The sequence below is a fragment of the Rattus norvegicus genome, chromosome 1, assembly GCF_021556685.1.
Source record: "Rattus norvegicus strain SHRSP/BbbUtx chromosome 1, alternate assembly SHRSP_T2T, whole genome shotgun sequence".
In the NCBI taxonomy this organism is placed as follows: Eukaryota; Metazoa; Chordata; class Mammalia; order Rodentia; family Muridae; genus Rattus; species Rattus norvegicus.
In genome coordinates this window covers 67,467,841-67,493,797 of record NC_141534.1, presented here as the reverse complement: position 1 = coordinate 67,493,797, position 25,957 = coordinate 67,467,841, and the positions used below count along the sequence as shown (strand labels likewise).

The window sequence follows — 25,957 nt, the reverse complement described above, 5'->3', positions numbered from 1 at the left end:
TCTAGGAGTACTATTCAGTAGTTTTATTGAGAATCATTCTCATACAGTTTCTCTGAAATTTCCTCATGGCTAGATTCAAATCACATACTGTTGGTGACACCATCACAGATGGGCCATGATTCTCTACAGTGTAGCCGAGGTCTTCATGCTCTGGTTTGTTGTGATTACTTAAGATTGTCAAACAATGTCTCTTTCACATGAATATCACGTTCCTTTCATAGTCACTATCCACGAGGCCAATATAATGGCCTGCTTTCTTTCTTGCCCATTACTTTAAACTTATGGATTTATGCTTGGAATTATTAGTTTATGGTATTAAGTCCAATGGAATTTGGTTTAATTTATTCATTACCTCTATTTTATTAACTAAATTCCCCATTTATTATTAAATAATAAAGAAGGTGTATGGTGTTAATGATATAACTAAAGAATAAAATATTATATACCAATTACCTGAGATTCTTGTCGTTTTTTAATAGCATGCTTATATAATTTATGTAATTTCCTTGCATCAAATTCAGTAAACTTAGAAACAAAAATCCACAGGTTTCTAGAAGAAGAAGAAAAAAAAAAAGCAAATTAGTCTGGTAATAAATATTTAGTCTCATCACAAAATTTCTACTATCGATCATCTCTCTCTATGAACCAAAGTCTATATTAAAGAAATGAATTATTGGAGGCTATTACGGTGGCTCAGCAGGTAAAGGTACATCTGCCAAGTCTGACAACCTGGGTTCAAAGTCAGGAGCTACACAGTGGAGAGAAGTTCTCTGATCTTCATACATGTACACACACATACACATGTACACACACAAAGAGAAAAACAAAACAATTTTTAATAAAAAGGAAAATTAATTTTCATGTTTACTTTTCAAATTTTCAAGCACATTTAATCTTCAAACACATAAATGGTTTTAGTTCTTTTCCAAATCCCTTTATTTTAGTCTTAGAATGAAATCCTGTATTTGACCCTAACATGACATGTACCAAAGATATGTAAAACTAAGCATACAGTCAAAGATTCATTCTATAGTGCAGAGTATGTGCATAACATCAAACATGCTAATATATGAATAAGAAAAAATAATAGCAGATAACAGATTAAGTTGGTAATGACCTTAAATAACATATTACAATCATTTTTAATAGTATTGTAATGGTCCCAAGAATAATATGGACAGGGAGTATGAAATAGGAGTACTTCAAGTATATCTATATCTTGGCCTTTTTCCATCCAAGGACAGATATTAAAGTAGTAGTTATTTCAGTGTGTGTGTGTGTGTGTGTATGCGTAGGCACAGTCAAATTGTATACATTAAATACTGTTCCAAATTATCAAATGTCCTTCCAACAATAAACCCATTTAGGTTAGTAACTTAAAATATAATTTGAAAGCAAACTTGGTTGAAATAACAAATTCATTATCTCCCAAAATCTACAGAAACACAAAATTCACTTAAGTTTTTAAGTTAATTTTATACAGTAGCTTAAACATATATATGTATGTATGTATATATATATATATATATATATATATTTTTTTTTTTTTTTTTTTTTTTTGCTACATCAAAACGAAACAAAGCAACTCTTCTCCTAGGAAGAACTAAAATTAGAACAAGTCTTTTCATTTTCTAGGATAGTAGCCGCTTGGGGGGTCTCCTCCCCTTCCGCCTGTAAGGAACTCCGAATAAGCACACACCGTAAGGATAGCACACACTGTAAGGACAAACAAATAACAAGAAGCATAAAACCAAGGTTGGTCAAGGACTAAAGGGGGAGAGTAAAGGAAGAAACATGGAAACGAGCAATTAACACTCAGGGCCACTTGAGGGCCTTATGAAAACCCACAATTAGAAGAGTTCTAAACTATATTCACATAGGAAAGGAATCTAAATGGAATTACCATATCATGGAGAGACACTCATGTAACTATACATCTTATAGTGCTAAGAAAAGCCCCATGGAAACCCCCCAAAACATCTCAGACTACTGTCAAGGCTATTGGTCACTCTCGACACACTAACAGTGATACCCTGTTGCTGAAGACAGCAGCTCTTATGTCACAGAGTATGGGGAAGGCCAGCCATGCCGAGAGCCTTCAGCTGTATGGACTGGTGCTCAGGTACTATAATAAGGTACTCTGCATGCTATCAGAGAAGGAAATTAGTCATGAACACAGCTACAAACAATGCAGTGGCAACCTCCTACGAGATATGCTGAGCTAACAGTGGTACAAACACTGATTGGATTTAAGCCCCACTACATTAGCTGGAACCCGTGCCTGGCACTGCTTGAGTAGCCAAGAATCTGAGACTGGGCAGGCCACAGGCTTAGGGAAAAACTAATTACATGTACTGATCTGCTAAAGGAACACAATAATGAAAAGCCTCCTAGCAACATTCTGCTATACCCAGGATCAGTGTCTCACTCAGCCACCATCAGAGAAGCTTCCTCCACAGTAGATGAGAACCAATGCACAGACCCACAGCTGTAGAAGTTCAGAGTGAGAGACCTTGGAGCACTGGGTCCTAAACAGGAAGTGTTCATCAACTACGTCCCTACAGGCCAGATCTATGTAGACGAGGAGGCAGAAAGGATTGTTAAGAGGCAGAAGAGATGGGCAATCCCAAGGCAGTAGTTTCGTCTAGACACAATGCCTCACGTATGCTAGCAAACACGAGGGCGGCACACACAGCGCCTGCACAGAGACAGGCTCAGCCCACATGGGTTCCAAGTGCTGAGAGGTGGGAATGGACACCCACCCTAACAACGTTCAGCCAGTGCCCACCTGCAAAGCGAAGGTAAGAGCTCTCAGTGGGTCCTTGCTATGAATGTTAGCCACACTAAAGGACGTGCTCAGGCCAAGCAGTAGTTGGCCAACAGAAAATGAACTCAGTGATGTTTTCATAGACTTTTAACTCACTATGTCTGAGCACTCTGTTGTCCTTTTGGACTTCGGGGGTTTTTTTTGTTTTTTGTTTTTTTTTTTTTCCTTATTTGTTCATGCTTATTTTTTAAAGAGGGGGAAAAAAAAGGGTGCAGAATTGGGTTGGTGGGGAGAACCTGAGAGAAGTTGGGAGAGAGAAAAACGATCAGACTATATGGTATGAAAAAAAATTCAGTAAAACAAAAGGCAAAACTCATCATTTACTGACCCAATTTATGTTATAAAAAAAAAAAAAAAAAAAAACTAAATAGAGGGAAAACTAAAGGCTGCTTTGCCTATGTGGGAAAAGAAAAGGAAAGACAGAGCATAACCTTTGGGAGGAAATTACCCAACATGCTGAAAAGCAACATTTCCTGCTACTAGTGTCTCTTCTTCCAAACACACTACTTCTCTTTTCCTAGAGACAAAATCTCAAACATGCATGCATGCACACACACACACATATATATCACTAAGAAATGTCAATAAGGTGTTTCTTATTGTCTAGAAAGCAGGAAAAAAGACATGCCTCTCTGCAAACATAAAAATCTAAATACTAATAACAAAGTTTTCAAAACTGACAATATATAATTAAAAGTGACCGTTGGTAATCTTCCCAAATGGTAATCCATTCTTGCCAAAAGGTATTATTTATAAGCATTGCCAGACTTTCAAATCTTTACTCTAAAAAAAGTGAAAAATTAATGGGACTATTAAAATAACTAAACTAACTTTAAGAATAATTTACTACACTGTCATTTTTCCCTAATTTCTACCATGGGTAACAGTCTAAAACACACGTGGAAACCACTGAGGTAAAATCCACTTCAGCCCTTGCCGATGGGCTCTGCCAATGGAAAGGTGGAGACGAGGGCTGTACTCTCTCTAACGTGCACCGAGTCTCACAGGACTAGCCATCACTGCTTTACTAGCAGCATAAATCAATTTTAAAAACATGGTTTTTCACCTCAAAATTGGAAGTAGAAAATAAACCAAGAAGCACGATAATGACTAAAATCATGAATTCCACATCTCTTCAAAGCTGGCACTTACTTTCTCCACTGCTTAATTTGCTCAGGATTGGAATACTCCTTCAAACATTCAGTGATATGGTCGCCGATCTTGATTAAACACTGTCTAGTGTGTTCCAGCTGCTCTCTTTCCGAAAGGCCCTTCTCAGGCCTGTCAAGTTGTTTCAAAGCTGCCTTCACCGGTCTCATTCTTTCTTTACACTTGAAAAGGACAGAAATGCATGTATTAAAAACCCAAGTGAATTAATTCTGACTTTGCGTTGCTTAGTTTCAAAATAAGCAGTTACACATCACCCCACACATTACGCAATCAGTGTTCCCCCATTGGCTTTTCTTCAGGCAAAGAACGCTTTCCATTATCACTGACATCAGCTTTTGAGGAAGCAAAGCTTTTGTTTTACAGAGCTTCTAAAAAATGGTTACTTTCAATGCCACAGTGAACCCATCATAGGTAGTCTTCAACATTAATGATTAGAAGTACAGCCACAGTGCATCCCAGGCTGTGTGCACTGTGATAGGCAGACAGGGTCAGACAGGAGCTCATTAGTACACTAGCAAAACAAAAATAAGGAAACTAGCAAAAATAAACAAAGAAGCAAAATATTAAAATGAATTAAGCAACTGGTATAAATCACCTACTTTTTACAACCTTTTGGGCAGAGCACTATGACTAAAAATGACTTCTGCAGAAGACTGGAGATTGAGTGGCTGGTCAGCAGAAACCACTTTTCTTAATAAATACCGTCCAATTATAAACGTGTAAATCTTCTGACTCAGTTTAATTGAAGTATACTAAAAAGCCAGGAACTTTAGATAAATTTATGGAAATGACTCTTAAAAACAAATACATTGATAAGGAAATTGGTTTAGTTCTACAAATATATAATAACATATCATTGTTAGGTAATACATTTAATTAATCCAATAATATTTGGTTAAAAGAAAATCTGTGTATTCCTGCTCTGAAAGATCAATATGAATTGTCTATTTAGTTGCAGATTTGCTCATGAGTAATTCACTGTTTTACTGCCTGTTATTCAAGTCAGTAGACTTCTCCATTCTTTGTCAGGAATAATTTAAAATCAAATCTATGAATTATAGTTTTTTCTCCAGCTGAATGTTGTAGCACCATAATTACAGTCCTGTAACATGAGATGAGGAGGCAGGAGAATCGGGTTGATGGCCATCCTGAGCTACATAAATGTCCAAGGCTAGACTGGTTCACATGATGCACACAGAGCGACCACCCCAAGGAGAGTACTCTAAGCTGGTATGTGGCTCAGGTAGAGGATGCATGAAAGATATTTGAGGCCAGTCTGAGCAACATAATGGACTTTTTCAAAAAGTAAACAAGACAAAATATTTTAAAAGCCTATCACACTGGACAAAAGGAGGTCTGGTGCTATGTGAGGGAATCCTCCACTCTCTCTCCAGTTGTAGCTTTATTCTAGTTGCCCTCTGCCACCTATTGGTCTGAAAATCTTGTAAGCCAGATATGGTGATTCAAAACTATACCCCCAGCACTTCAGAGCTAAGGCAGGAACATGAGTTGAAGGTCAAGTTGAAACACGGGGGGGGGGGGGGGGGGGGGGGGGGCGGGCATACCTCAAACACCCAAGTGGGCTGGCCAGATAAGTCATTGGGCACTTGCCAATCTGATTCCTAGAACCTACAGCAGCATGAGACCAGCAAACCTCAAAACCTCTCCTCTGGCTTCCAGATATCTGCACTGACACACACATACGCACAATAAATTCAATTTTTAAATTAAGAAGAAGACAGAGCAAATGTACACAGAGTGTCTATTATTTTCTCAGGGTTCTAATAAGCCTAGAAAATGGAGACGCAAGCAAAGCAGGTGACTACTTTACGGCATCAAGACTGACAGACAAGTAGGAAGAAAGGCAGTGCTGGTAACGAAGATGAATGAAGCAGAAAACAGGGAGTCTTTTATCCAATTAGAATTTTAGGGGAAAGTGATGTTTGTGAAGATACTTGAAGAGTTTGTTTTGACAGTTTTAAACCAAAACAAATGTTACCAATGACTGGAGCTAACCAAACAGAAGCTGCTCATAGGTTTGAGAGGCATTTTTAACCCTGAGAGAGATGGAAAGACTTTGAGCACTCTATGTATAGAAGTGACTTCACCATCCTAAGCACTGAACCTATTGTGTTTGCTGTTTGGAGTACAAACTTCCACATGGAAAGAACATGGATAGGATGGGGAAGGGCAAAGCAGGAAGAGCCTGTGAAAGAATGTATGACATGGGCAGCCGTGACTTGGCGATGTAGTATCTATGACGTACTGAAGCTCAGAATGAATAGCTCAAGAATATGAGCTTAAAGTTTCTCCATTCTTTTTCTCTAGGATGTACAAAAAAGTAAAGAAATATGTGCACTGGGCATGGGAGAGATATCCTAACAGTTATGTGAAAACGAGATGGCTAAAGAGGACACATGAGGATGTCACACAAGCTCGAGAGCTGATCTCCACTGACTCCGTAGAGAAGCACGTGGGACAGGGAAGAAGTACATTAAGAAGTACATTTAACGTTCTCATCTCAAAGTCAACAGCTCCAACACTCCATCCACGCACAATAAATAAATGAAAGAATAGGAATAAATCAAACAGACAAGGAGGCTAGATTAAGATCCAGGTCAGAGTCATCCTGATAAAGAAGAAAAGGAATCACAGAGGTCATAAACCCAAAGGGACACAGGACATACGCTGCTGTGTACACAAAATGCAAGTCTACAAAACTTAGTAGCAACCGTTATATTTAAAAAGAGCATTAAAGGGCTGGAGAGATGGCTCAGTGGTTAAGAGCACTGACTGCTGAGTCCTGAGTTCAAATCCCAGCAACCACATGGTGGCTCACAACCATCTGTAATGAGATCTGATGCCTTCTGATGTGTCTGAAGACAGTTACAGTGTACTTACATGTAATAAATAAATAAATCTTTAAAAAAAAAGCATTAAAAACAGGATTGTACCTGTATTAGAGCACATCTCAGAATCAGATAATGAACACATGCTTATATAGTCCTACTCTTAAATCTAAGTACAAAGGAGAAGAGGACAAAAGCAGGAGCTGGAGACACGGACGACGGCGTGGTAGACATGGTCCCAGCAGCTTCTGAAGTGAGAACATCTTTTGCAAGTGTTGCACTTGGTTAACAGTAAACTGATTTAGACTAAATTCAGGTCTAACAACAGATAACTAAAGCCAGCTTGTGGTTTTAACACAGTGTTCAGGTTACAGAGATATCTGATGGGGAGACACACAACAAGGAACGCACTGGTACACACTGAAACTACCTGTGTATTTATACTATTTCCTTCATTAGCAGCCTATAACAACACATGTCACCTTAGGAAACCTCAGCCTCACTAGCTTATCACGAGGCCTGCTTCTCGATGACTTCAACTTGATTTGCTTTTTAAGTGGACGTTATTGATCATAGTAATGGCTGGATTGAGGAAGAACAACCTTTGCACGTTAGCACTCAAGCACTCTAAGTACTGGATCAGGAACTGAAAAGCAGTTTGAGACCAGCAAACCTCAAAACCTCTCCTCTGGCTTCCAGGTATCTGCACTGACACACACAGCACACACGTACATGCAATAAATTAAATTTTTAGGACTTTTTTTAAAGTCCTAAATATAAAAGTTGTCTACACTGTTTTAACCCCACTACTTGAGTCTAATTGGAAACGGTGGTACTTACAATACTGAATGTCTTCTGATCCAGCTCTTCAGACTCTTCAGCTATGGGGACTGGCTCTCCACTTGCAGTGATGTGGACGGGAGCATCAGACACCACAGACTTTTTGGAGCGGTCTTTACTTTCAGGCTTGGAGTCATTCACCTGGAAAGGAGAAGAAACAAAAGCCCAACCATAAAGACAACATGATATTCTTTAGAACAACCACTCGTCTTTTCTTCTGCAAGTATTTACTCTCGGTTAACAGTCATTACTTCCGGGGTTGGGGATTTAGCTCAGTGGTAGAGCGCTTGCCTAGGAAGTGCAAGGCCCTGGGTTCGGTCCCCAGCTCTGAAAAAAAGAACCCAAAAAAAAAAAAAAAAAAAAACCAGTCATTACTTCATTTTCTCACAGCCTCACTCGATCTCTCTTGACCCTTGAACATGACCCACCTTTACTGCTGTTAGGCTTCTTATAAAACTTCATTGCTACTTTGCTAAACAATGACAAACAATAAATGTCTGCTATGTAATGTGATCTTGTAAGACATTAAAACAGTGCTCAGATCAATTCCTCCCCTCAATTATATGCCCACAAAAACGTCTAAAGAACTCAGTTACTGAAACTAGTTTGGGCTTTTCCATTTTCTAGGTTTTACACTTGAATACCAGCCTATTCTTTCCTTTTATATTTTCTTTCTATATAGCTTCTATTTGTTTTCTTTTTTTCAAGATTTGTTTATTTACTAAGTATACAATCTTCTGCCTGCATGTATGCCTGCACACCAGAAGGGAGCACCAGACCTCACTATAGATGGCTATGAGCCACCATGTGGTTGCTAGGAATTAACTCAGAAGGTCTGGAAGAGCAGTCAATACTCAACCTGTGAGCCATCTCTCCGTCCCATTTTTCATTAAATTATTTTCCTACCTTATCCTTTAACTTTTTTTTAACCTTCAAGTAAATTTTTTTGCATGTACTCAGGTGAAAGAAAAACTCAGAATCCCTTTAATAATGATACAGGTAATATTTACTTCTCTCTAAAGTAAGGCAGTCTCATTCAAATTCATAGTAAAATTAAAAGAAATGGCTCATTTAGTTAGCAAGCGTTTGAAAAAAATGGACCATCGATCTGTCTTATATTTGTGTCTATTGCATAGTTATGATATAGAAATAAGTCTAATTACAAACCACCAAAAAACAGAAACATTGCTTTTGCAAAATTCAGCTTCCCTTTCCACATTAAGAGCTGGTGCTCTAAAAGCATACGTACGTTATCGTCCTCCTCCTCAGACCTCTCTGAAGGCAGGGGCGATGAGTCACTCTTTATTTCCTCTTTGACTTTGATGGACTTCATTGCTTTATTCTTTTTAGCTCTTGTTTTTCTCCTCTTTGAGCCTCCCTAAAAGTAATTATTTGTATTTAATCAATTTCACTGACTTCCTGTTTTAAAAACATCATAAATACTGATCTGAAACCTAGACACATATATTCTGAGTCTGTTGGTAATGAGCTGCACCAAGTTCAGAGTCAACAGAGGAGACACAACTTCTTATGTCAGACACAACACTGTCCAAGCACGAGAGGAACGGAAGTGACGTTTTCACTCTCAGGTGTATCACCAAAACTGCATTCATCGGAAACAACAAAGTGATAGAAATATTCTTACTACAAGTCAGGTAGTTGTTGACGTTATATTTACAGGCAAACTTATAAAGGTTTGGAGTCACTCTTGGGCCTGCAGCGATGATAGGTCAACAGCTGAGAGCATTTGCTGCTCTTTAAAGAACAGAGCCCACATAATGGCTTACACCCACAAATCTAATACCCTTTCTAGATTCCATGGGCACCAGGAAAAGCACATGGTACAAGGACATAAATGCAAGAAAAATATTCCTACACATGCAATAAAAATAACTTTTTACAATGCCTTTCTTCATGTGTCTTTTTAAAAATCTTTTATGAAGTGGCTCATAAAGTCCATGATCCTTAAAAAACTATACAGGTCTGGCCTCTCTCTACTGTCATAACCAAGTAGAATCACTAAATTAAAGAACAATGCAGTGCTTACATTAACTATAGATAAGTAGCACAGCCGAAAACTCCAGAAGAGTGGACTGCTTCTGAACATGCACAGTTTAACTTACCGCACCAGAAAGCCTCTGAGCCTCTTTTTTTGCAAGATCTCTGCTAAGTAGTTTGATGAGGTAGTCTGCTCGAGTCTGTAACTGTTTTGCTTGTGGTTTTTTATCAGGATCATCTGGAAGAATCTGAAAGGGCAATGCATTTTGCAGGCGGTCTTTCATAAATGACATGAAAATTGTACTAGTGAAGAATGCAATGTAATAAATATATGTTAGTTCACACATCAAAGTTTTTAATATTCCTAATATTATTGGAAGAATAGGCTATGTGAGAAACTACAAGAGGGCAGCAAGCTGGGTAGCAACAACAGGACTGTGTAGTCACAGAATACAGCTTTTTTTTTTAAAGATGAATTTATTTTATGTGTATGAATACAAACACACACACATACACACATATATATACACACACACACACGCGCGTGTGTGTGTGTGTGTGTGTGTGTGTGTGTGTATACTTCCTCATGCACACCAGAAGAGGGCATTAGATCTCATTAAACAGCTTTAATTTCCTTCGAAGCAAATTCATTCTTCTCTTCTGTCTTTTTTGTTTTCGTTGTTGTTTGCTTGTTTATTCAAGACAGAATTTCACTGTGTAGCCCTGGCTATCCTGGAACTCCTTCTGTAGACCAGTCTGGCCTCCAACTCAGAGATCTATCTGCCTCTGCCTCTGCCTCTCTGCCTCTGCCTCTCTGCCTCTGCCTCTCTGCCTCTGCCTCTCTGCCTCTGCCTCTCTGCCTCTGCCTCTCTGCCTCTGCCTCTCTGCCTCTCTCTCTGCCTCTGCCTCCCAAGAGCTGGAAATAAAGGTATGTGCCACCACTGCCTGGCCATTCTTCTCTTCTTTACTGAGATCCAGTCTTACTGCTTATGTTTACCCTTGACTGGCCTCAAACTTGTGTCATTTCTCTTGTCTCCAAGCACTAACTAGGATTACCAGTGTTTACCAGCATGACTGCCTCTTGGGAATAAATCCTATATGAGAAAACCTAAAAAGGAATCTTTCAGTGTAGCCAACTGTAACAGCAAACACGGGAAATAGCAAGCCTGGGTGAAGAGGCCAGTAAAGCAATCTCTCAGTGTAGCTGATGATACCAGCAAACACTGGATGGAAATCACAAGCCTAAACCAAATTGGGTGAACAGGCCAGGGAGATGTGTAAAATGCATAGAGACACACACACCTCAAAATACATGCAGGCACATGCACACACATACACCCACAAACCAAGGCAACAAAAGCTCTCTCTCATGCTATAAAAACAGAAAGTCCGAGGTGTCCCTAAGCATTGTAGAGGAAGCAGGAGGAGACTGGGGCTATCTGGCCAGCCAGTCTAACCTAATAGTAAACTTTTCAGACAATGGGAAACTTTTCAAGATATCCCCTATCTTTAAAGAGGTAGACAGACTTCCTGAGGATGACACCAACATTGTCCTCTGACCTCCACAAACAAGCACACATGCACACAAGCACAAACATTGAAAAGATAACAGAGAAATGCTTCCAAAGTTTCCATTTTATGGAAGAAATAATGAAAAGCTGTTAGATAGAGCAATAAAAAACAAAGCCACCTAATTTTGTAACATTAGTTGATATTTTCTGAAAATATTTGATTTGCGAGGGCCTGGTGAGCCCATGTCAGGAGGATCAAGAGCTCCAACCCATTGAGACACTCCTTAGCATTATACATTTCCACGAAAGGCATTATAAGACTTTTAAGTTTTCCTTGTGTTTCCTTTAATAATGGAAAAGTACCTGTCTTAGTAACAAAATATAATTCAGAAATAAAGCAAAATCATGAGATTATTTAAATTCAATTACTTCATAAGACCCAAGCTATAAATCATAAATCACAGAATGATTATTTCCTTATTCTCAATTAAACTTATTTTCGAAACAATTTACAGTCAACAGAATCAAGAGACACTGAAGTACCTTGTGTGTTAAGCTGAGGTCTGGATCCATTTTAATCATTTCCCAGCTTCCATAGCCATATTCATAGATACCAATTAATAAATTCGAGTCATCCTCTTTGCCCCAGTCTATATCGAAGTGAGCAGCCTTTGTATGGCATGGGATTGTATACCTAGCATCAAAGACAGTAATTACTTCAAGTTAATGAGAGTCAAAAATCAAATACTTAGTAACTAAAACTTTGTATTGAAAAATAGTCAGTGTCATAAAAAAGTGCAGTGTATGTTCAGAAAGGAATTCTGAGTAGGAGAGTGTGACACAGTGGAGTGGGTACTCACTGCTTCCTCTCCTCCGGGTCTGAGGGAATGGACTTATGCAAAGGTATCAGCTCGTCCTCGTGAGCAATGACCAGCTTCGCATTCACCTGTACTCCGGATATTCGGAACGTTGGCCCCTTCACCTTTCCAAGTCTGCCACCTTCATTTTTTAAACAAGAATATAGAAAAACATAACACGCATATCTATAAATTCGTATGTAATTCTACAAAACACAAAACAGCATGTTATTGCTTATGTCAATGTGTATTACTCTTTCTAAAACTAAAACTAAAATCTTAAATTTCTCTAAACTAAATTTCTTAAATTCTTAAATTTCTCTACTAACTAAAGCAGAAAATGTGACTTTGGAGAGGCCCTCTGCGATTGTTTTGAGGGAATTTCATAATGATCTCTTCAGTGCACAAGACCACTAAGTCTTATATGGGCATTTTCCTCACTGGATGAATGAGGGAATAACTGCATACTCCCAACTACTGCCACTGTGCATGCGTCCATCCATCCAGCCACCTGTGCATGCGTAATGTCCACCCATCCAGGCATGCTCTCAAAAGACAGCACAACAGTAATGCACAACACGTGAGGTGCACTGAGAACAGACTCACTGCCTAGCTGCAGCTCTACTCTCTGCATACCCTGCTACTCAGAATGGCAAGCATCTTTCAGAGTGACAAGCAGGCTAACTGAAGGTACTTACCTGCTCGCTCTGTTCCCGAAGAACTATCTTTTAAAGCTTTAACACAACCATTATGCACCAGTTCTCCTAGTCTTCTGAGGTCTGTTTCCGATTTATCAACCAATTCAGCATCTCGAGCAATTGCATCTAACCTATAATAAAATAAAATGATTTTCAGTTAAATATGTTAAATGAAATGATACAATATAAAAAAAACTTAATTTATTTAATAATCCAAGTATCACTCTTATCTACTTGTAAATTCTAGTTGATATAACAAGGACAACTTAGCAGAGAATCAATTCATCACAGACTCATGAGCACTAGCAATGGTAAAGATTTTATAACAGAGCAAATGGTAGGCTCCTGGAGATTATATACACCAACCATTAAAAATCTGTTCAGCAGGACCCCCGTTGGAGGAATTAGAGAAAGGACTGAAAGAGCTGAAGGGGCTCAAGACCCCATATGAACAACAATGCCAAGCAACCAGAGCTTCCAGGGACTAAGCCACTACCTAAAGACTACACATGGACTGACCCTGGGCTCCAAATACATAGGTAGCAGAGAATGACCCTATTGGGGCATCAGTGGAAGGGGAAGCCCTTGGTCCTGCCAAGGCTGGACCCCCAGTGCAGGGGAAGTTCAGGGGGGTGGGAAGTGGAACACCCTTATGGAAGAAGGGGAGGGAGATGGGATAGGCGGTTTAATGGCCCGGAAACCGGGAAAAGGAATAATATTTGAAATATAAATAAAAAAAATCCAAAAAAAAAGAAAAAAGAAAAAAGTATGTTCCGATCTGATTGAAAAGGGATAAAAATTTATGACAATTATAAATAAAATGTCCTGCAGTTTGTATTACCATAGAACCTACAAAGATTAATATTTATAGCTATTTCCAGCATCTAAAATAAGCAGGCAAATATCATTGCATTTTAAACAATCTAGCTCAAAATAAGATAGAATGTATCTTTATATTGTGAATTTTAATGAGAAAGAAATGAATAAACTCATCTGAGTCTTTGCTGCTCTGCATTAGTGAGATTCCTACTATAGAAGGTTTAAAGAGTCAGACACTAGGTTAGTAACCCAGTCCCTCTGTAGACACAGATCTGTGCTCTAAGTAGTTAATGAAAGCTAGACAGACTGAAAATACATTACAGCCATCAAAATGCAATGTAAGGAGTATTGTGCTAACATTTATGTAATAAAAGATAAATTTTGGAGACTCAAATCATGCAAAGACATTTTTAATAATTAATTGCAGCAATTAGGTTCTATCGATTTTTAAAAATGCTTATTAAAGCAAATTCAATCAAGCAGATAACCTGACTGGCAATTACTTAAACAATCATGACATTACATTACACATTTCATAACTATATGAGAGTAACAAATATATTTACCTCTCCAGAGGGCCACCAAATTTCTTATAGCTCTTGATAAACCTAGCAGAAAATAAATTTTTGGTTCAAACGTGTTTTATACAAATATGTTTATATATGTATTATGTATTTTTCATAAATATATATACACCCATATGTATATGAGTATATATACATATTTTGTTTTGTTGGGTTTTTTTAATATTTAAGTGGACTGGGGTTGTAGCTCAGTGGTATAGAGCTAGCCAAGAAGGCAAAAAAGGGTCCTGGAGTCCCAACACTATAAAAAACAAAAACAACAATCACAGACACAGACAGACAGACATGTGCATGCGCGCGCGCACGCGCACACACACACACAGACACACACACACACACACACACACACACACGCCACTCTGTACTCATAATGCATATAAAAAGAAAATACTTGAAGTGAGGCATGGTGTGCAGTCTCAACTCTAGCACTTGGGAGGTGGGGCAAGGGGATCAGCAGTTCCAGGGCAGCCTGAGCTACATGAAACCCTATGTCAAAATAATAAAAGCCAAATGAAATCAAACAAATAATAAACCTAATTTAAGGTATTGTTCCCTGACTTAAGGAAAGAAGCAGCTAAGCTATAAATTGTTAGGATATTAAGTTCCACCAAACATAACACTGCATCACCCAAGAAGAAGCTAAAATATCAATATAAATAAAACAATAGAAGCTAATTTTTATTTTAGAAATTACTTTATTATTTTCATAAGACAAAAAAATGTTCAAAGCTACCACAAGAAGAGGAATTGTCTCCAAAATGATTATCAACCATCACACCTCATCACATCCTAAAGCTGACCAAGATTTACTTGAAGGGTTTAATTCAGATGACTATTATACCAACAATAGAAAACAAAAATTTTACGTCACAACAAAGCAACTTAAGTGGTTGATGGATGAGGGGAAATATCCAGAAAGTAGAGGATGAAATGCTTCTTCAACTAAAGACAGAAAGTCCAGCAAATCAGATGGTCATAAAGGTTCCCTTAACGAAAACTAACAATGCACTTAGTTTTCTTGTAGGAACAATGAGGAAGGGCTTTGTCAGGTCTATGATTTAAAGGAAAAGAGTTAAAAATAACTTGAAAGAAACAAACTTCTAAAACATAAAAATGCACAGGCTTTTTATCAAACTTTACAGGTGAAGCTACTGCCCAACTAGGCTACTCTCACTCCCTGGAGACTGCACGCTGGTGCTCTGGGAAGGGGCTGGCCAGCCTCCCAGCCAGGCTGCCTTCCACTTCTCCTTGCCTAGACCAGGGGTCTTCTCTGTGGTGCTGAGGCTGCAACCCAGGATCTTTACACAGGCAGAGTGTGAGCTCTGCTGATGAGCTCCATCCCGGCCCCAGGAATGAAGGACTCTTTCAAAAGCACAATCATCTCAATGGTAAACAAAAAAAATATAGGGCTAAATTAATCACCTATGAAAGTACTGCCAGGGAACAGAACTGTAATATGAACTTACTAATGTACTTTTACTGTTCAAAGGGCCATTCTGAACCACAAGAGAAAATAACTTTAATATACAAGTGGTGTAACAATAAGTAACGTGCAAACATTAGATGTTACACCTTTCTTCCAAAGTTATAATCAATTTCTAAGCAGAACACCCCAACTCTTGCACAAATACGTGTTTTTTACCCTCTAAAACCTCTCAATCTAGTTTTCATATTTAGTTCCATGTCTAAAAACACCAAGGTAAAGAAAATGGTCTTATGTCTTCTTACCGCCTAATCTCCGCATCACTAAAGCCTTTAATGTTCTCCCGAGGGATGGTGCGTGGTCGCCCACGTTTCTTCGGCCGCTTCCTTTCCGAGATTGAATCACTATCAGATCCCGAGTATCTTCTGCTTCTACTCCGCCGCCCTTCACTTCCATTGAAACTTATCTGGAAAACAAAAACAAAAACACCCTTAAGTACAGGATAAAGAAAGCTTGTATCTTACAGGCAAACACAGTGGATGACTGTAAAAACTGTAAAAACATTAATCCACATATGGAAAACATTCCAAAGCCAAAATTAATTAATCAAATAGAGAATACTATAAAATGTAATGAGAAAGGGCTACTGAGGCACATATAAATCAACCAAAAAACTACCAGCTTTCTGTAAAAATATGATAATGGCTACTAACTGGCAACCTAGTATAAATACAAAACTATATGAGCTCAGTTATACTTTTAAAAAAAGGAAAAAACTATAATTTCTTTTAAAACCTATCAACTTAATAAGGACTAACTGAGCAATAACGGCCACTACAAAACTGGATGCCAGGTACAATTCTGGTATTTCTGCTGCTTACTTAAAACAACAGGTATTTGGCAATATTTGATCATAAGCATCAAAAGTCATCATTCTGCTGATCCAGACATGTCACTTCTGGCCATTTTCCCGAGACCAGAAGTATGAAGCTAAAATTCTTGTCCAGTAAAATTCTTCACATAAAGAAAAATAAAGGGATCCAGATATTTACCAAAGAGGAAGTAAACAAAGCAATCGACAGGCTGGAATACCGAGAATCTAATGGAACATGCTATAGGATGAACATTTATCATGCACTGTCCAAGGGAAGAAAACAAGTTCCAAATTACTGTGCACTTATGCTAACTTGTCAAATGAGGGTGGTTTAAACACTGTGGCGATGCATGTTATGGAAGCACTGCTAGGCATAGCAATGAAAACACATTCTTTTCCCTTTTCAGTATTTTCTTCTAAATATCACCCTTGATTGCTTTTCTAAATAAGCTGATCAGATATTTTCAAGGAAAAAAAAAAACCAAACCTTGCCTATGAATACCTATTTGTAACATTTTATTTTTAATGAACATACCAAAACAAAAACTAATTCTCTAGAGTTTTCTCAAACTTTACAAAGCCATAACTTCTAAATATACATCAGAACTAAAATCACAAAACAACTTAAACATCTAAATCTTGGTAAAGAGTTTCCAAGAAGAAGAGATATTTGAGCCCTGGCTCATTTGCACTATATAAGCAGAATGAGAACTAAGCCAACCACACTTGACTAAAAGCTTAGGCAAACATGAGAACACGGGCACCTGGAGGAAGGCATGCAGGGAAAGCCACTAAAACCTATGCTGTGTATTTAAAAAAGACTATCAGGTGAATGACTTAGGAACCTGACCTCCAGAACACAAGCCTAAGTAAAGGTAGAAATTAGCTCTTTCAAGACAGGAAGCAAGACTGCGAGATCTTTTTCTCACTGAAGACTTCACAGAAGAAAATGAATTCTTTTCCCTGGGTGAATGGCAAAGGACAGAAATAAGTCTCTCACTTCAAATGTAGCAACATGTCCTCCGCAAAAAGGAAAAATTTAGTAATTAGACAATCTTAAAATGCAATATCCTAATGAAAGGAGAAACAAAATCTCTACATAGTAGAAAAAAAAATCTCCCAGTTAAATTATGGATCAAAGAAGCCAAAGAAAATTTCAACATTGGATGATAAGAGAAAAATAATCTTAATTTACTGTCTAACCGCACATCTCAAAAAAATAAAACAAATCAAAATCAAATAAATGATGAAGAGAAACATAAAACACAAATGAGACAGAAAGCTCTTTGTTTAAAAACTAAAGGAGATTACCCTAATCCCTACAGAGAATAATCAAGGAGTACAGAGAGAATCTCTGGTTAAGTGTATGGAAGTCTATGGCCAATGAGCTGAGGCAGGACACAGGAGGTGGGAATTCCAGCAGAGTTTGGGGGTAGGGGTGGGAGTGGGGGTTGGGATGGGGGTTGAGGAGGATGTCAGGTCAGGTGAGATTCACCCTAAACGCTGAAGGAGACGGTCACATAAACCTGAAGAGAGGTAACTAGCCATGTGGAAGACAAAAAAACAGAATAAACGAGTAAATAAGTTATAAGCTGGTCAGGAAACAGGACGAAGCTTTTGGCCTAAGAGTTTATTCACATATAATGAAGTCTCAGAGTAGTTATTCCAGGAACAAAGGGGGCGAGCTTACAAAGAAAAAGTCTATCAATATTAGGAATAAATTGGCATGCATTATTCAGACATAATAAAAATAGTAAGTACATTCCTATAAGTTCAAAGGAGAAAAAGAACAGATCCCAGAAACTATCAAACTCAAGAAGAAACATATTCTCATCAGTTCTTATCCATAAAAAATGGAAATCAGCTAAAAATCTTCCAACAACAGAAACCACAGACCAAGAGTTTCCCTGATAATAATCCCATAATTTAATAAAGAAAAATTTCCAGATCCACATAAAATCACGAAAATAGGAGGAAACACTTTCCAACTCATTTTACAAGGCAAACTATCAAAGACATTAAGACAAACAAAATTATGAATCATTACTATTTATAAACCAAACAAGAAAAAGAGCGTTTCACATTAACTACTCTGTGATACTGATACGTAACAATATTCTAAAATATCATCACCTGCTTTGCACAGTTTCTCATTCTCGGGAGCATATAAATTTCTTCCAGCTCCTTTTGTCTCTCCTCCTCTTCTAACCGTCGTCTTTGCTCTTCTGGAATGATGTCCTCCCAGTTCTTTGAATTTCTTTCAGGTTCCAATTCAATGTCATCTTCATCCATATTTGAAAAATTGGCAACCTAATAAGTTCCAGAATTTTAACAGAATAAGTATAATCACTATATTTAACTCGAAGTCACAAATGTACTCTTTTAAGGGAGTAGTGGTGAGCTAGTAGACACAGCTCAGCCTTCCCAAGCAGCGGCCTAGCCCTGTGAGCTAAGCTCTGATGACTGCTAATTATCTAGTTCTCTCTTCACCAGAGCCAAGGAGACTGAGCAAACCAACTGACTGCTAACTCCTCGCTCCAGCACCGACTCTGCCCTTCGAGCTGCACTATTAGTAACAGAACTCAAAGGAGACAACAAACCGGTAGTTAACAAAATAACCAAGCTGTAAAATGAATTTTAAAATGCTGCACCTTCTGAAGGAATTCCTAGTTTATGAACTTGTTGTAAGTGCCAAAGACTATTCCTCCCCTTTCCTAAAAATAGAACAGGAGTAGCTGATAGATTCCTAAGACAACCTTAGGAAAAACCAGGTTTCTAGACCTTTGCTTCCTTCTTTCCCACTTCTAAAAGAATGGACAAACACTAACTTTTGTGAGGACAACTTTAACATTCTAAGATGATATTCAGTCAACACTCATTAAAACTATCTAATGATACTAATATTTGAATATAAACTTAACAACGAAGACAAGAAAACTTATGCCTACTGCTCATAAAGACAAAGAGGCTGAAGGTGCTTGTTCTCTAAGATTAAAATATGCTCAGGCATGTGAGTGCACATCTATAATCAAAGTATACATACAGAAGGCTGTATCAGGAAGATAACAAGTTTTAGGCAAGCATGCTTTCCAAAAGTCCTTGCCTCAAAAAAAAAGGACAAATATTTCAAACAAATAGGTAGCCTTAATAGGTCCAGCCATATGAGAGTACTAATTCGCTGTGTACAAATGATCTGCATTTTTCTAGTTATTAGTGAGTTGTGATTTTTCTTTGCCTCTCCCCAACAAGCTGTAAATGAAATCAAGTACAACATAATTACAGAAAAAATAATTTGCTAGATCAAGTCCAGAACGACAGCTTCAAAAATCTTTCTTCTATTTTGTCTTCCACTTTCTTGCCCTCCTCCCAGTCTATCGTCCGTCCTCCAGGGTCGTCTCTGGTGGTCATATATTACAGTGATGTCTGTGGAGTGAGCAGATGCCAAGTGAGCCCTGAGAACCTCAGCTTAGAGACTGGTGGAGGAACCTGCTTGTCTTTTTTTTTTTTTTTTTTTTTTGATTCTTTGCTTGAGCCTTAAAGGCCTGAGCCATCTCTCTCTAGCCCACGAGCCTGCTTCTTAAAAAAAACAAACAAAAAATAATCGCTACTCAACGTCCTTCCTGAAGTCATGTGATTTACGCTGTGTCAGCGCCCTCAGTAGACCAGTGACATGTACAAGTGGCATGACAGTTACTTCAACTGTCTAATTTTCTAGACAGCTCTTATTTTTGATAATTCTTCAATTAAGTTTTGTTGAAATCTGATCCAATAAAAATCCAAGTTGTGAAGAGGCAGAGAGAGGTGTACTCGGGGGGCTTGAATTAATGGCAGTACATAGGTGTGATCAAAATATACTGTACAAATGTATAAAATCTCCAAGGAATAAAAAATACTGCCTAAAATTATCAGCTGAGTCTTCGGTGTAGAAATAAGTGTGACTCAAGTTCACACTCACGCATGTGTTACCCTAAATACACTGAGCATGCTGTAAATTAGAAGTCCATCTCACACATCGATGCCATTACCCACAAACAATTTGTCTTCTCAGGTGCTGATCGTTGGACTGACCACAAACTTTTGAACAATACAGAAAATTCTAACACAGACACTATCTTTTCAGTTCAGTCCCTCAGCAATGTGCAGCTCTGAAGAAAGAAGAGGCTACCTTAAACTGGGAGAGCAGCTCATCCCCGACAGTCAGCGGGCCTGGCTCATTTTCGTGAGTCTCAGCTCTCTTCAAGATTTCATCTATATCCATCTCCTGCATTAAAAGGACATTTTTATTTTAGACATCCTTGAACCTTCCCCTCATCTAGCAGACGGCACAGAATCTGGTGGAATGCTGCTCACCTGGGGCTCCTGCTCTTCTCCTTCAGGCTCCTTAAAAAGCTCCTCAGCACCAAACTTTAAAATGGCTGATAATTCCTCTTTATTGAAGGGGGTAGAACTGGAATCATGAAAAACAAAGCCAACCTTAACAGTAAAATTCTCAGAGCATATTCGGTATAGTTGCTTTATAAGGGATGAGGAAGTCACGTGGGTAAAGTTTTAATCTACTTATTTTAAAACCACAAAACCTGAGACACAGAAATTAAGACAACTCCTTTGCGTGATCGATTTACAGTGGCCAAGCAAGGCGCCTGTGTATGCCTCTAACACACATCAGCCAGGCATCTTTAGATGTCTAAAACTAACCACTGAGTACGGCACAGTGTAGCCCACTTACAAGAGTTTGGGGTGACCCCTTCCCCGATGGCATTTCTTACAGAGCAGTACCCACCTTGATGGAGCGGAGCCTGTGTGCAACACTGTCTTCCCAGTGGTATCCATTCGTTGAATCACAAGATGATCCAAGACCATTTTCTTTTTGGCCCTTTCAAGAATATCTTCTTCAACGGATCCCTTTGTAACCAAGCGATATATATTCACCTGTAAAAGCAAGCAGGAGAAGCAAGCTGCAGTAAGTAACAAGGGTCTCTTGCTAACCTGAGTGTCCAAACAATCGTACATAAATCAACTCCTCCTCTACTAAGGCTTAAAACTGTCAAATATAAAAATTAGTAACATGTCATTTCTAAAGCTAAAGTTCTGCCATTTAAAAAAATGATTTAAATCTTTCCTTCATACCCTCCCCACTTTGGCTCGGCTTTATTGACCTCAGAGCACACTTTGAATACATTTCTAAACAATAAACCATATATATGATGAGAACTGGACCGAGGCTGGTGTCGCTTGACTTCAGTAAATATCAGAGGGAAAAAAGAGGCAAAGTGGTACCAGGCTATATCACCCTTTAAGTCTAAGTGCTTGGCACACCACCATTGCTCAGTCAAAAGGGATCCCATCGCATAGCTTCTACATAGGAATAGTCATGTGACTTCATCTTCCTGACCTGCTATTTTCTTACCAACTCTACCCCAACCGGAAGCTGATCACTGAAGGTACTGAGTGATATTCTATTCTGGATGGTTGTAAAGGTTGGTCACGTGAGCCATCTGCCTGGCGACTAAGCCCACACCCCCCATAGGATTCTGTCAATTCAGGCAGTTCTTTAGGTCTTGGCTACCCTGGTTTCTTGAAAGCTACAGTCCCCTGCTGCAGTCCTTTCTCTGCCTCTGCTACTCTTTATACATTTCCTAGGGAATGTATTTGCTTATTTTTGTATATAAAAAACAAGAAATAATTATTTTATGTGTATGGGTGCTTGGCCTGCATACGCATACACACACACACACACACACACACACACACACACACACACACACACACACACACACACACATCTGTGTACCACATCCATCTTGGTGTCCACAGAGGCTGGGTGCTAAGAATAGAACCCAGGGACTCTGGAAGAGCAGCCAGGGCTCTTAAATATTGAGCCATTTCTCTACCTGCAGAAATGATTTACTTTTAAATTATAATTTATCTGGGGAAAAAAACAAGGAAGAAAACAAACAAACCTGCAAACCTGACAATCCTTATATAGTTTCTTTGCTTCTACATTTGTTATACTTTGTGTAAGTGCTTTCTATTAAACTACACAGACAACAGAACTCTGTGAACTACTCCCTATGAGAAGCCACACTGTGAACAAAGCTTTAACTTCCTGTGAAACTGGTCAAACAAACAGTGCCACACTTGTTTTGGTCAAATAGCAGCAGACAGTTGTACAGAACCGGTCAGGTGCGGCTGGCTCTTGTGTGCAGATAACCATGTATGCCCTACTTGGACTTATCAAAGATGGACAAAGCAGGCCATCAAATGGTTTTATTATACTCAACAGGTGACAGGCGTTCTAGTTACAGCCTAAACAGTCAGACCCTGATGTAAGGGTCTCTCAGTTCTGCCCATTCTGGGTCCTGGCTACTCAAAGACCGCATGACTGGGCTTCAATGACTTACATTATCCCAGTCAAGTTTTACATAGCAGTTTTCATACTGTATTTAGAAAAATAAAATAAAACAGTCAAATAACAAATTAAAATACCTGTTTCTTCTGCCCAATTCGATGAGCTCTAGCTTGAGCCTGAAGATCATTTTGTGGATTCCAATCCGAATCGAATATAACAACAGTGTCAGCAGAGGCTAAGTTAATGCCTAAACCCCCAGCTCGGGTAGAGAGCAAAAAGCAGAAATCCTGCAAGGAAACAGGAAGGGTTGGGATGTGGCAGTAATTTTTTTTCTTAACAAATACAAGTCACACAATAAGTTCTAATGATGAAGGCTACTTTATATTGAAGTAAATTAACCGTAATATGTTGAAATACTGACACATCAAATTTACTATATGATACAACCTAAAAGCTAATAAAAGCAGAGCAGCAGCAATCTTCAGAAACAAAAGGCATATAAATGTAAAGGCATTCGTACCTCTGACCCCTCCGCATTAAAGTGGTCTAGAGCTTGTCTCCTCAGCTCCCCTTTTATTGATCCATCTAATCTCTAGAATAAAGCAAAGTAAAACACTTCACACACCACATTCAAATGTTAACAGTGAAAATCACTAAGTCCAGTGTGGTGCTAGGTTGTGGTTGTGGGTTGCATTAGAACCGCCTGAGAACAAAGAAATGGTGATTACCTATGAAGTCCCAACCCAGACTTTCTAAATCAGACATCCTAAGGTAGAGTTCAGCAAACACCATATAGCCAATGATTCTGACCAGTGCTCAGGATGGAAATGCATCTGGTCAAGCAGCATAAGCGGTTTCTTCACTGAATGACTTCACCAGGCAATTCAACTTTCCCCCCTTAGCTGTTCCTTCACAGTAAAGTAAAGCCAAGAGGAAACAAGAGAGTGCCGGGTAGCCATTCAAGCTCTTCGTAAGCATTAACTATTACTGAACATGGAGTGTGCCTTCATAGCAGAAAGCGCATGGACCCGCGTTCGTGTGTGTGCACGTGCGCGTGCGCGCGCACACACACACACACACACACACACACTGACACCCACAGACTCACATGCAGAAACACACACATAAACACAAAATTAATGAAAAAGAAATAAATCATTATTAGGTATAGAGTACAGAGAGTAGGACCTGACTCTAATACTAAAACAATCATGGGTGTAGGTTTTAATTCCAGTGAATGAATTTCACCACGAATCTCAAGTAGACGGGATGCCAGCCAGCTCAAGTTTTATTGGCTGATCACAGCACAAGAGCACTACAGCCAGCACCGTCCTACATGTGTCCAAGGACAGCTTCTCTTTCCATGGAGTTCATCTTAATTCACATGGCTTGCCCTTCAGAGCTATCTTAGCACAGAAACACCACTTCAGTCCAGCTTTTAACAATATGCAACATAAAAACAGAAGTAAAATTTAGAGAAAAAATGAAATTCTTAGAAAAGTAACAAATGATTCTCTACGTTTAAGAGAAATAATTTATATGCAAAATAATCTCAAAAGTAATTCAATAAAATAAGCCCAAGAATACAGTAAAAGAAAATGCTTACTTGAAAGGGGAATTGGCGATACTTCAAATATTCTGCAAGTATATCTAACATCCGCACCATCTGAGAAAAAATGAGGACTCGATTGCCTCTTTCTCTTAGACGAATCAACAGCTTGTCTAGAAGAATTAATTTTCCACTACTACGGATTAAGTGCTAAGAAAACAATAGAGTACAACTATTACAGTGCGAAAACACAGTAGACAGTACAGAGTCCCACTTCACATCACAGTTGGTCCAACTATTTCCAACTCAGAGTTCAAGCTCTTCATAATGCTGAAGAATAAACGTACTTTGGCTTTCTAGGACTTTTCCCATTTTACTCTACTACATAAACTAAACCCGCCCCAACATGCATAACTAGACTATTATTTTTGCTGTATCATTCTACTTGCCAGCTCTTACACTATTTCTCCGAGACTTAGCCAAAAGCAAACAGATATTAAAAAACAAAAAAGCAACTAAACAAACAATTCTTTAAAGAGCAAGCAAACATATTCTTTTTTAATTCGGGAATCCTCACCCCTCACTGAACTACTATGACTGAATTCCAAGTGTCTTCACGTCTGAGCTGCCTCTCAACGGTAAGAGAGGGGTAGCAGCTGTGGAGGCAAGGCCTCCCTCAGGTCACAGTCATATCTACTGATCTACAGTCAGATTCAGTCATATCATAATCTATAACACACGAATAGATTTTGTCTGATAAACCACTACAGACCACTGGCTTGAAAGATTATGTTTATAAATTATAATTTTAAGAGCTTTCATAAAAACAAATAATAACCAGACCTTATTTAAATGAAACATTAGCCAAAGAGAACTTCCAATGAATATATTACTGTATTGTCTTTAAGCTAAAACTGAAATACATATTCTTAGAATTCTGCTTTACCAAAAGAAATACTTAAAAATTCTTACTTGTAAGGCCTCCTGTTTATTATAGAATTCGTTATTATCTGGTGGTTTAATGAGGTAGCAATGGTTACAACATTTCTTTAGCTCCATCATAATGTTCAAAAAGCCTGAGGTACTGCCCTTGGAACCTTTGCTGAGGGCTTTGTAATTCCTAGTTAAAATCCACCTTCAAAAACAAAAGTCACATGAACAACATTCAGCAGATCATCACCAAGATAAATTCTGAAAGCTTAAAAACAACACTAACACCAAATCGAAACTTCACCCTTCCCAAGTTCCTGGTTACATACAGGATGGACTGAACCTCACATCGAAGGCTTAAAAAGTACACATAACTTGTCTGATCCATCGACTACATACAGAGGTTTTATGTAGCATAATAAACACATTAATCCTTTTCTCGAGTTTTGGGAAGCAGTGGTCCACAGTATCAATCTTCTTAGAAATTTCATTCCAGCAGACAAGTAATTAGAACCACATCTTTTCCAGTCTCATGAATACCTGGTTTGGTCATACTGTCCTCTCTAAATTGCAGTTATGTGATACCTATGCAACTTGAACATCACTTCAAACCACACACAATTCTTCTCTCAAAACCTACTTTAATTACCTATTGTTAACTTCCTTTCTCGTAAATTTA

General features: G+C 38.5%; 1 protein-coding gene across 5 annotated transcripts in view; it reads right to left on the bottom strand.

Moving 5' to 3' along the window:
- The window catches only part of Chd1 (chromodomain helicase DNA binding protein 1), a 67,327-nt gene that overhangs the window by 5,780 nt on the left and 35,590 nt on the right, over positions 1-25,957 (bottom strand). For 3 of the 5 annotated variants that reach the window (XM_087553173.1, XM_087553192.1, NM_001107465.2), the window contains 18 exon segments: positions 25,321-25,483; positions 24,406-24,558; positions 23,320-23,391; positions 22,937-23,086; positions 21,231-21,379; positions 20,801-20,897; positions 20,616-20,711; positions 18,584-18,760; positions 15,882-16,042; positions 14,136-14,177; positions 12,751-12,881; positions 12,056-12,194; positions 11,739-11,889; positions 9,810-9,932; positions 8,936-9,064; positions 7,687-7,827; positions 3,980-4,158; positions 454-550 (listed from right to left, as the gene is read on the bottom strand). In XM_087553173.1, coding sequence (XP_087409299.1) covers positions 454-550; positions 3,980-4,158; positions 7,687-7,827; positions 8,936-9,064; positions 9,810-9,932; positions 11,739-11,889; positions 12,056-12,194; positions 12,751-12,881; positions 14,136-14,177; positions 15,882-16,042; positions 18,584-18,760; positions 20,616-20,711; positions 20,801-20,897; positions 21,231-21,379; positions 22,937-23,086; positions 23,320-23,391; positions 24,406-24,558; positions 25,321-25,483 — 2,350 coding nt within the window. 5 annotated transcript variants of the gene reach the window in all.